The sequence below is a fragment of the Lonchura striata genome, chromosome 6, assembly GCF_046129695.1.
Source record: "Lonchura striata isolate bLonStr1 chromosome 6, bLonStr1.mat, whole genome shotgun sequence".
Lineage (NCBI taxonomy): Eukaryota > Metazoa > Chordata > Aves > Passeriformes > Estrildidae > Lonchura > Lonchura striata.
Window position 1 is genome coordinate 23,516,419 of NC_134608.1, and position 12,525 is coordinate 23,528,943.

The 12,525-nt window shown below is 52.9% G+C and overlaps 1 protein-coding gene across 1 annotated transcript; it reads right to left on the reverse strand.

Annotated features, from left to right (window-relative positions):
* Positions 1-927: 927 nt before the first annotated feature.
* On the reverse strand, positions 928-2,991 carry VRTN (vertebrae development associated). Its single transcript, XM_021542893.3, has one exon. It carries the CDS (start codon positions 2,989-2,991, stop codon positions 964-966), a length of 2,028 nt encoding a protein of 675 aa, XP_021398568.1. The 3' UTR covers positions 928-963.
* Between the last annotated feature and the right edge of the window lie 9,534 nt (positions 2,992-12,525).

The window sequence follows — 12,525 nt, forward strand, 5'->3', positions numbered from 1 at the left end:
TTGCCTAGAAATCAAGCAGTGGGAGTGAGAAACCACACAGGGCTAGGAGTGGAAGAGTCTTTATTGCTTTGGTTTCTTACAAGTGAGAAATACGTATCCACGTTGCTTGCAGCACAGCACAGAGGAAGCAGGGACACTGGGCACACAAGTTGCAGCCTCTCTGCATTCTCCTAGACATCTGGGAAGAGAGACCCTATAAAAGTACAGTAGCTGCCAGCTGAGAGAATAAAGGTTTGTGTGAAAGGTTATTGCTACAAGACCTGAAAGGCTAGGGACAGTTTCTCCAGAGCCTGCAAGACACTGACTCCTAATTTAGCATTCCCAGCATACAGATTACAATGAGGACACACACAAGTTCCCTCATCTACCAGCCTCTGCTCCATCTAGGAAATCTCAGGGCAGCCAGAGGCTGGTATTAAAAGCCAGAGCTTCACTTATCCCAAGTGAAGCTTTAATTCTCCTTAGCTGGGAAAAGTCCAAAGATGCTTCTTACACAAACCTGAGCACTCCCCAAACCTCTCCTCACCTACAGCTGAGCCAGTACTACTCTGCTCACTGATGAGATGCTAGGCATCTCCATGCTCATCCTGCACATCCACATTACTCGTTCAAGCAACTGCCTGGGGCAGAGAGACTTTCACATCCTTCATCTCATGAGTCCCAGCAGCAATTCCATGACACTGGCACAGTATTATCTCCCGTGCTCATCCTCTGAACACAAAGAAAGGAAAATTACCTGGCCCCTCTCCCTTGGGATACTCAATACCTTCTCCTTCCACTCCTCTAGCCTCTGGGAATAGGCACTGTGAGGATGCTTCCATACCTGATTGAACCACACAAAAAAAGAAAGCCAGAGACTAGGAACAAAACAAAATCAAACCAGAACAAAAATTAGCGAGGGCCCCAACCTGGGCACTGCCCCAGAGAGCCAAAGGGCACATCAACAGAGGAGCTGTAGCCAGCTCAGGCATCCACCAATGTTAGCCCATCGTGCAGGGCACGCTTCCACATGTAATAGGTGGAACGGGCCGTGAGTGGGAAGCGGGCACTGAACTCCTTGTAGGTCGGGAAGGTCTTCGACTCAAAGCGCTGCTGCAGGAACAGCTTGGCCTGTGCCTTGAATTGGGCCGTGGCGATCACATCCATCACAAACATCCGGCTGTTGGCTCTCTCCGACATGGCATAGCCCGAAATGGTGGTGTTGCACGGCATGGCAGGCACTGGCTTATCTATGTGCTTGGTGGCTACTTCCAAATGGCACTGTGATTTGAGGCCTGGCTCTGCTCTTGGAGGTGCCAGGGAAGCCACACGGTTCAATGGCACGCTGGAGCTACTCCAGGGCAGGCGATGCTGCCAAGTGGTTTGGCCACTGCCCTTCCAAAACCAGTAGGCTGTGGAAGAGAGAGATGGATAGCGCAGGCGGTACTTGCAGAACGGCAGCTGCCATTGCTGGACCTGCCTCCTGGCCACATCTCGCAGCTGCTTTCTCCAGCAGAGAGAAGGATGGAGCTGCAGGAGACTCCTGGATGCTGGCCTGTCTCCATTCCGTCTCTTCTTAACAGGCACGCTGCTTGGCTTCAATTGCAGGAATGGCTTTCCTATAGCTAGAGTTTTCTGGTTATCCAAGGGTGACTGGGGGTGTTTGAAGTTGGGGTTCTCCTTGATTGCTTTTCTTCGCCAGTTATAGTAAGTGGACCTGGAGATGCCTGGGAAGCTACGTTTGAAGCATCTGTAAGGCACCAGAGTGTTCATGGAAATGCATTTCTCTAGGTAGGATTTGGCTCCTTGCATAAAGATTCCTGCTTGAATGGGATCTGGGGAAGGACTTGAGGATTTTAAGCTCCCTTGTGGATTTGCTGGCTCATTCACATCAGCCTTTTTTGGGACAACCCTGGGAAGTTCCTGCAACCTGTGGGCCTCAGACAGAGCAGAGGTATCCCCGTTGACCATGCTCTGCATCTCGTGCTTCCATGCATAGTATGTGGATCGTGAGATTTCTGGAAACATTTGTCGGAAGTGCTGGAGGGGGATTACATTGCCCTCCTGAAAGCAGGACTGGAGGAAGTGTTTAGCTGCAAACCTGGCAGCCGCTTTCTGCCGGTGTTCACGAGACTGGCGCTTCCAGCGGTAGAAGGTGCTCTTGGTGATGCTGTAGCGGTCACGCAGGTTGGAGTAGGTCAACTGGGGGTCACTGTTCAGCAGCTCAAGGGTCTTCATGGGCTGGACAGGAGGCTCTGGTGAAGGTATTGTGGGTTCCAGCTCCTCCAGGCCAACCACAGCCACAAAGTACTGCGCTTTGAACACCTGCCGGGAGAGCTGTTGTCCTGACCACATGATGTGTAGCGTGGAGGTTCGTGGGCCACACTTCCTGGGCCGGATGAGCCGGTTAAAATAGGGTCGGATCTTCAGGTTGCTCATGGGATATATGGAGTAGATGTTACACTGCAGTACTGAGGCAAGAGCATAGACATGCCACATGTTGGCAAAGGTACCAGGAAAACAGGTAGCTTTAATATCAGCATCAAAGATGGCTTCCAGGATAGCCATGGGAAGACTGGTCATCTCTGGGGTCTCCTCAGTGCAGAGGGAGTAGCGGGCAGCCTGCAGCATCACTTTGGAGTCAATCATGCCATTTAAGTAGTATTGTTTGTGCAGCAGCATCTCCACCACAGTACGCACCTGCAGCTCCAGGCTGAGGCTGGGGTTGCCCCAGAGCAGCACACTAGCAGCCTCAAAGAGGCGGTTTCCCTCACCCTTGCAAACAAGGGGCAGCATGTTACTTGGGGCATCCTCAGGGTAGAGGCTCCTTGCTACCCGGTCAACCTCCAGCTCCTCTTGAAACTGACTTCCACAATAGCCAGGTAGGGAGAAAGATGACAAGGTCCTCTCTGCCTCCAGCGCAGCACTGGTGAGACCCTCCAGACCAAAGCATTCGGTGGCTTCCTGGAGCTCCTGCAGCACAGACTGCACCAGCTGATGCCTCTGGATCATCCTGAAGGATGGCAAAAATAAAAAAATCACAGGACATGAAGACAGTGCACACTCCAGACTGGCAGTGACCTGACCTCCAAGTCCAGCTCCTGCCCAAAGGACAGGATGAGGGAAGAAGGTAGAGGAAAGGCCACCATGCACATTCCAAGGACAAAGGAGGTAGCCCTGATCCTCACCAGGCAGACCTGGTGAGGGAGTGGAACATGGGCTCACCAGTGACCTCCTGTGGGCAGCACATATGGTACACAGCCTCCACTTGTCTACACAAAACTAAGGAGTGACTGCACCCATGGGGTCAGAAGCCAGGTCACCTCCTACCACTGCATACCTGGTTTTGGCCTGGCATTACCCCTACACCCACCTCTCCCTCTAGTGGTTCCATCATTTCCATTTTACTTGCTTACTGTTAAGAAGGAGCTTGCCTTCTTCCTCAGAGCAGGGCACTGCAGCTGCACCCACTGCATGCACCAAAAACTGCCACAGAACCTCGGATGGAAGTGACAGAGCCAGCCCAAGCCACAGCTACTGCTACCTGAGCCGACGCTAGATGTCACTTGCCACTCAGCCAACACACACCACCAGCTAAGGAGAAGGCACAAAAGGAGGGCTTCTAGACAAGCTACCAGGCAGGAGGCAACCCAAAGGTACAGAGAGAGTGTAAGCTCCTCCCTGCCTGAGCCGGTCCCAGTCCTGTCCTACCTCCCTCTGCATGCCAGTTCCCACTCATGAAATACAAAGCGTCAAAGCTTTGTATTTCTACTGGATTCCACATAGGAATCCAAAGCTTTGTTCAGCTTTTGGATTCCTACGTGGTTCTGTCCCCACCACTCCAGGGACTTTCATGATGGCTGCATGGTTCTTAGCTCCAGCTTCATCAGTGCAGCCATCTTCAGCATCCTTTCACAGTCAGACAGCTCAGGCCTCTGCCCAGCCAGCCTACTCTCCCCCTTTTTGGGCCAGTTTTCTCCCAGGGACAACACCTCACTCAAGAAGCCAAATCTCCATTTTCTCCTAAGCTTCATTCTTATATCATGCCCGATACATACGACATTACTTTGCAGCCTGCTCAGTTCACAGGCCAGCTAGAGCTCACCTCTCAACACTTCACAGGTACTACTGTGCACTCACAACTCTGTGGGTACACAAGGAACAGCAGAAGCAGGAAAAGCAGCAGCTCTATAATAAAGCAGATGTCCAGCCACAACTCTCGCAATTTTCAGCCCTGCTGCAGATATGATTATTAGTGCTGTAACATCTATGGCCCCTGGCCATGAACAAACCACATGAGGTGCCACAGAACCACATTGACACATACAAGTTCATCATGACAAGGAGCCTCCGTGCTGCTGCTGCCACTTGCCTTTAATCAGATCACAGGTAGTCACCAATTGCATCCCTTCCCCTGCTCCAAACTTCTCCACAATCTCCTGCATGTTAGAGGCCAGAACATTCTTACAGCTGCTCCCACAGCTGTAGGGCATCAGTTACTAGAGACAAACACAGGCAAATGCACACAGCTGTGAAGCAGGGAAAACACACCTGTCTTAAAATCCTGGTCTGAGAAGGCATGGAATTGTCATTTCAGATCAGATATGCACTGCTATTTTCCTAGAAGGCTGCAGAAATTTACAGTAGTTTATAGAAATTTTGACTAAGCCTATGTTGAGTGACATGTGCTTGAGGAGCTGAAACAAAGGCACAACTCAGGACAACTATAGGGCTGACAGAGCCCAAGTTCTCCCTCTCTGTGGCCTGTCAAATGCTTTAGGAGCCAGCCAGCCACCTCCCCTTGCAGCAGCCAAGTTCTCTGAGCACTATCCCACCAGAAGAGCCAAGAAAGGCAAGACAGACGTTTTTCGCCCAGAAGGAGGTTAGGACATAGCTGACATAGACTAGAGACCACCAGCAGCAACCTTGGTATTTCTGTCCTAGTAGGCATTTCCCATCCCCTTATAGACTGAGAGAGATAGAGAGAGGGAGAGCTGGAGGCACAGCTTAAAGGCCATTAATCCTTTTCTTCAGCAATAAATCCACAGCCTCAATGTCACTGTCAGCGCTTGCTTCCCAGAGCAATCCTAAGGTAAAACCCACAGCTGAATCAGCAGCAGGGAACTCCTGGGTCAGGTGGAGAGAGGCTTGGCTAAATCAGAAGTCAGACAAGCTGGGGGGCTTGGTTCATGGCCAGATCAAATCCAGCAGCTCTCAGCATAGAGGACCTGATGCAAAGGGAACACTTCTCCCTGTACAGCCCCAGGGAAGCATGCTGAACACGACAGACAAGTGTTCACTAAACCACCTCAGCACCAAGAAGTAACCAAGGGAGCTTTTTGCTGCTGATAAAGGTTTTACCTAACCTGGCCGCTTTTGCATTGTAACAGATAAGGAAACAGCTGCAGGTCACGTTCCCTCACCTAAACTGATGGGCTGGTGGCATCCAGTACTGCAAGTTCCCCCAGCCAGTCCCAAAAATGCTCCCACCAGCAGGAATCCAGGAGACTTCAGCCCCAACTGCCAAAGACCCCATGTACCCCAGAGGAGCAGGGGTATTCATGTACCCAAGCCCACCTGGGTAAAGTGGCTCACTTCCCAGCCCCAGCTGCGGGTTCACACTACCCCAGCGGTACAGGCTCTTATTTGAGAGGAGGATATTTGAACCACGGGGACCGTACAGCAGGAGCACAGAAGTGGTAGCCTCCAGCAGTTGTCTAGGCTAGAAATATCACCGGAGGAGCTCCAGAAGTAAGTATCAAAGGCAGCAGAATGCCTGCTCCATCGGCCAACGCTGACATATCCACCGAAGTTAACAAATGGGGCGTCGCTCACCGGGAGAGGGAAAAACCCCCAGACCCACCTTAACCTAGGCCGAAGCGCTGCAGCCAAGCCCGGCTTCGTCCGCCCCTCGGGCGGGGGCACTGAGCGCCCGGGTGCGGGCGGCGCCTGACAGACACCCCCAGCCCCAGGCACCGCGGCTGCTCACGCCTCTCCCGAAGGCGGCGGAGGTGGCTCCGGGCGGCTGCCCCGCGACGGGGACGGCCCCGCACCCCGGGTGGGAGCACAGGCAGCCGCTCCCCTCGCCAGGAGACAAAGGGACACACAGCCCGGGGCCGGGGGAGAGGCCGCCGGTGCCCGGGTAGCTGCCGAGCGGAGACCGAGGGCACAACGGGATGGGAAGCCCTCCCGCCCCAGGATGGTGCCGCCAGAGCGGGACAGCCCGCGGCTTTGAAAGGGATAGCGAGGAGCCGCGGACCCGACGGCGCCCAGCACGGCTCCGCACTCACCTGACTCCGCGGGTCAAGTCACGCCCAGCCCGCACCCTGCGCCGCCCCGCACCTTTAAGGGCGGCGGCAGGAAGCGGCGCGGAGCCGCGGCCGCCCCGGTGCCAGCCCCGCAGTGACCCCCGGGAGCGGCCGGCCGCGTGCGGCGCCGGGCCGGGCCGGGCCGACCCGGGCCGCCCCTCCCCTCCCCGCCGGCCCCCGCCCTCCCCTCCCCCGGCAGGAAGCGGGCCATCCCCGCGGCCCCGGCCCAGATGAAAGCGGAGCGGGCCGGGGGTCACTTCCAAAGCTAAAGTGATAATGGCCATTGTGCCGCCGCCGCCGCACTTAAAGGGCCCGCCGCCTCGGGCCGCCCTGCCCCGCTGCGCCCCGGAGCGCCCAGGCACCCTGTGCCCCAAAGCATCCTCTTGCCCCACGTCCCGCCCGGCCTTGCAGCCCCATGGCGAGTGGCGGAGCCCACTGGGGCCGCGGGGTGGGAGCTGGGCGCCTGCGTGGGGCAAGCATCGTGGCCCACGAGGAGCAGGTATGTCCCAAGTGAGTGTCACTGCAGCCCAAGGGTTGGCACAGCCTGTATGTGTGTCTGCTCCCTTCTCCTAGCTTGTTCCTGACGAGACCACGGTCCTTCTCTCCTGCTAGCCAGGAGTTGCCCTTTCCTCTCTCCTTCCCAAGTGGTGCCCTTTTACCAGCAAGGCCAGGCTGGTGGGACCCCTGGACTCCTAAGGCAGACAAAGCTGCCCATCAAAACCTTCTCGTTTGTCTGTGGGAGGCACCCAAATTACAGAAACGTTTTCCCTGTCCTCAGCTCCGGGCAGCCTTACATCTGTCTGCTGATACCTGGGCCCTCAGTGGAGCTGTCTTTCTCCCCATTATCTCTGCCCTGCTGCCTCCTCAGCCTAATCTCAGGACTGAGGTCCCTCTCCTTAATTGTGAGCGGGAGCTCTCACAATGCCTTCATCCTGTTTCTTGGGCATCACGTGAGGCTGTGCAAACAGCCAGCACATCAGGCACCCTCATTCCAGCATCAATCCAGCATTGCTAAGTTGTCAACACCACCTCCACCCTATGGCCTCTCATGTGTCCAGAACTCTGGAGCTTCCTCCAGAACCTGTCTCATCCCAACCTACACCACCTCGAAACAGGAACCCAAGGAGCTCATCTGGTCCTGGGTGTGAGGCCTGGGTGCATTTTAATGACAGGGTCTTAGTTTGGTCAAGAGGGAAGAGTTGGGACCTTCACTAAATGTGTCAGTGCTTCCTGTCTCCTGTGTGTGTGTAGCTCTGGTTGCAGGCAGTATCTAGTTTCTTCTCCCTCTCCCCAGTCTATCCTTGGGGGGGACCAGCCTGAAACCTGCCACAATTGCCTCAAATTCAGTTAGGCACAAAGTAACTCCTGATGCCAGAGAGAGCAAGGGCTTCCTGCTCCACATGCCTCTGCCCTTAGGGAACCTCACTGTGGCACTCATTTCTGCTGCAGCATTTGGCAATGAAAGGGCAGGAGGGCTCATGGAAACACCATGTATTCCTGTGCAATTCAGGAAGCAACTAAACACAGATATTTCAAAGGGTAAATGTGCCCAGCTCCCTCTCCTGCTGCCTTCGCTTACACCGTAGTCCAGGAGCAAACATTGCTGCACAAGTCAAGGCATACCTTCACTGCCCAGAAGCACATAGCCCAGAGCATTTCTTCCCACTTCTCTTGTCTCACATTTGTTCCCAGGAATGCAGGGAAGGTTTGACAGGAGGAAAGGGTTTGCTGGAAGTGTGGACTGGTTGCTTGAATCCTCCCAGCCTTAGTTAGGAGTCATCACCCCAGGTGACACTGAGCCCTGGCCTTCAGGACTCAAAAAAGTCTCTCACACTGGACCTAGAGAAGCAACAGTGCAAGGAAGAGAGACCTAAACCATTCTTTGGTGAGCTTTATCCCCTTCAGACAATCTTTCAAAGCCAGCTCCACTCTCTATCAACTTGTCCAGTCCTGGCTCTTTTCCCCTCTGGCAGGCTGGTGTTCATATCCACAGCTGCTGAGCTTCCCTTCTCATCCTTTATCCTTTTAACTTCTTGGGTTGCAAATGCAAAGCGGTGCTCACAGGGCAGTGAGACACTGGTAAATGCCGGAGTCAGCAGGGTCAGTGATTAACATAGGGGCTGGAAAACACACAAAGAGACAGCTTGGGCAGTTCTGTTATGCAGATGACTGCACACACCCGCTTCCAGCTTATAAACAAGTAGTTAGCATTTTTCTGTTCCTTGGAGGAGTTCAGTGGGGGACCAGAGTGCTTCCTGCTTTGGTGCAGGATGCTTCATCATTACAACCATGGAGACTTTTGCAGTTTAGCTATGGCTGCCAGAAGCTTTTCTGTCTGTTGGGTTTTAACCTGCCTGCTTGCAGCCCATTCTCCCCCAGACAAGGCTCAGAGAAAAGGTGATGTCCAGTTATGGGGAGTCTTCAGGCACTGTGTTACCAGATGTGCTGTAAGGCAGGTTTTACTGCTCCAAGTTTGGGCAGAGTCTTCTCCCAAGAGTAGCCTCTTTGTTCAGCAGATAAAATTCTTGTTGGCTTGAGTCTCAAGAGGAAGGATGTATCAAGGAGTTGGTGCTGAGTTTTTGTATAATAAGACAGAGCTTGCTCTGGTTCTGTCACTGGAATGTGACAATCTAGACAGTGTCACACGTGGGGACAACACTTAAACAACTCAGCTATCCACCCCATCAGGAAAGTTCCCCAGTCCCACCTAGGGCACCTCCAGGAGTGGAGGGAGTCAGAGCACCCCACCCACTGCAGGGCTGTCCATGGGTGGACCAGATGAGACTATTCAGAGTGGACATAACTGAAACACCTGGACAGCCAAATGACATTTGGGGCAGGTCAGACTGTGGACCAGTTGCCAAAACCACTTCTGGGGCTGCAAAAGTTTGACCCACACTACTTTATGACCTGTTTATGATGGGCTAAATTGACACATCCATCCTCTTACAGTCATTGCTGGTGCCATGGCTTCTGTTTTCCCACCTTTCTCACTCCAGAGCACTGCAGAATTTGAATCTCTCCAGGAGGTCAGAGGAGCTGGGACTGTAGAGGGGCTGATGGAAATGAGAGCATGGGAGCTTCCAGGAGGGTCCTAAGTGTCTACTGTTTTGGCAGCTTTCTCTCCTGTGCCTGGCATTGCTTCACAAGGAAAGAGCAATGAGCTGAGCTTGCAGCCTGAACTGGCAGCAGAAATCAGGTTGCTGCAGCTGCAATATGCCCACCAGTTTTAGGGAGAAGGAAGTTCAAGGGGTTCTGGTGCAATATTGCCCAAGAGGGACCTGAAAAATATGAAGTCCACTGCAATTTTTGTAGTAACTTGTTTACAGAATAACAGAAGTCCTGTTTTGGCATTCACATTATCTGGTACTTCTCAGTACTACTTTCCAGACCTTAAACCACCTTTGAACCCACTGCCTCATGTCTGTGCTGAAGCCCTTAAAGTGATGCTCAGAGAGAGCAATGGTTGGGCTCTGCAGAGAAGTCCTGTGAGGCACCCTCCGGTCTGTGCATGGCCAGGTCAGTGCTGGACACTGGCAGACAGGGCTGCTTACATCATTCTGAAAGGGAAAGTAACAAACTATAGGAAGTTTTCAGCCAGGAGTAGCAGAGCTGGAGTGATTGATTTATAAATAGGAGATTATGTGAGGAAAAAGTCTATTTAGTGGTGCTGAAGTGAGAAATGGCAGGCAGGGATATTTAAGCGCATCAACTACAGCAAGGGAGAGCAGTTAACAGGACTGACTTTAGCTGAGGAACAAAGAGGCAACACAGACGGCAGAAGTATTTGGCCTGAACTTGAAGACAGCTTAAGGGCAAGGCCCAGACAGGAGTTTCATCTCCCAGGGGAAGTGGGGAACTTACCTACATCTTAGATCCCACCTTGGACAAGAGACTGGAGGCCCCTAAGTCTCTCTCACACCCTGTAGTCCTCTTCCTTTGAAATAAATCAGAACTCAGGGTCACTCCCCATTGTCCAGCCCTCGTCAGTGCCACCTCCTTCCCATTGTGCAATGATATCCAAGGGCTCTCATTGCTGTTCTTCTCTCTCCAACTTAAAATAACTCTTTGTGGGACATGGGGATATCAGTGCTGTCTTCTGAGAGCCACTCCCTGTCTCTCCCCTAATGGTTATTGCTTCCCAGTTCATCTTCTGTGTCATGTTCAGCACTGACCAGTCTAATGCACCAGGATGCACAGGAGAGCCAGGTCTGCCTACTCCCCACCCTGGGGTACCAGAGCCTTGAGAGTAGGTCCCATCTCTAATTCACCTCTGCTCATCTCAGAGCTCTTTTCTCTTCTGGCTTCTGTCCAGCTGGGCTCCCTTCCTCTTCCCATTCTGTGAGATGGGAAGGAAAGTTTGAACTTGGTGTTGGCACTATGCTCTTGCTCCACGAGGCCTCTGTGAGGCTCCCAGGTGCACAGGAGGAAATTAAATGTGAAACAGCAAGTGAAGTACCACAGCACTGAACAAGTACTAGGAGTCCTGGCCACATCCTGTGGTCCTGGCCATAGGTGGGAGAGTGGGGGAGAGCTGGGAACTGAAAGAGATTCAAAGTCAAGATCAAAGCATTTCCCTCTGAAGCCCTAACACTCTCCTTCCCTCCCACTTGCACATAAAAGCACTCTGCCCTCAGCGGGCTCTCCTCTGGGGAGGGTGGGTGGAGGAGGGGACCCTTTTCCCTTTTTTTTTTCCTGTGTTACTAATAATTCTTCTTATAGGTGAAATGCTGAAAATCCTTGGCCTCTCCTCTCCCATGCCTGCTTCTTACCCAGATCCAAAGGGTCCCAAACCGTTTCAATTACTATGAGTTCATGGCAGACCTGTCCTGCTTTGGGGGTCTTACCAGCCAATGCCAGCATGGGGGAGATGCAGCAAGTAAAGCCTTTGAAGTGTACAGTAGAAAGACACTGTAAGAGGCAAAGCACAAGGAAGGAGAATTGAAAAGAAAGCAGAGCAGTTTGGCCCACAGGAGGGGGAAAGGCTAATTAAGACGTGGAGTGTGGAGAAGGAAAAGGCAGAATCATTAAGATATCACAGCAGGAGCCCGTGGTGCGGCTCCATGGAGGTTTGTGCTGTGCTGAGCCTGGCCATGTTGTTTGCTCCTCTTACGTTTCCCATTCCCACCCTCTGCTTTGGGGTGGCACATTAGTGTGAGGGACTCTGTCAGTCAGTTCAGCTTGCTGTTCCAGCTGAAAATTAGCTGGTTTAGTTCACATACTAGTACAGACAGTACTGTAACTCAAGATGGGATTTTTCCTTAACCCTTCCTTACTAATGATCTGACAGAGGGCTAAAGCTTGTAGGCGATCCCACACTGAAGAAGCTGCAAGCTCTGGTGAGGAGATTAGAAATTGGAAACATGGGCAGGAAATGGTGGATTCAGTTTTGGAAAGCCCAGGAAGGGGATAATCTTCTGGCAGCGCTTCATTACGCAACATCACACAAAGTGAGCAGCATTAAGAAAGACCTGGGAAAGAGGGAAAGCAAACTACAGATTCAAGGCTGCAGTTTTGTGTTTCTGTGATGACAGAAGTTGCTGCTTGCTTCAGAGGACACCCAGGACCACTTACCACACAAAGGCAGTGAAAGATGGGTTTGTCGGGCTTCTTCTCCCTGCATCCCAGCTACAGGCCAGCAGGCAGAGAGGGACCACAGGGAAATGGAAACATAGAGGGGCAGTGGGCAACGACGTGAGCCAGGGACTGGGAGGCCAGAGATGCAGGAGGATCTGGCTTCCTTCACTGGTCCAGGGCAGGGCAAAAATGCATGGAACAGGCAGGGGAGGATGGGGGATGGGATGTTTCACACCTAGCAAGCAGGAGCAGATGGGGCTGCGGTTAAACACCACAAGGAATTAACGTGCACTGCCTCAAGGAACCCAGGACCTAGCAAGCCAGGCCCATCTCTCCATTCCCGGGATTCTGTGGCATACACTTCGGTGTCAGGTTAGCAATGCAGAGGGGTTTTCTCTTGGGTCTGTAGCTAGTCAGGGAGCTGAGATGGCTCTTCAGTGCAAACAGACCCATAAAACTCTGCTCAAGTTGTGATTCCCCAGTCCTTTCCCAAGCCCTGCCCCCAGGCACACACTGAAATGGCCATGGTGTTTGCTGGGGGAGAAACGTGAGAAGTAGAGATGGAGTGCTGTAAAAGATGTAAATGTTTCTGTGCTGACAGCAGCTGAGTGTCTAGGGCACAGCCTCGGAGGGGGGATGGAGAGGCACTGAGAAAGCACTT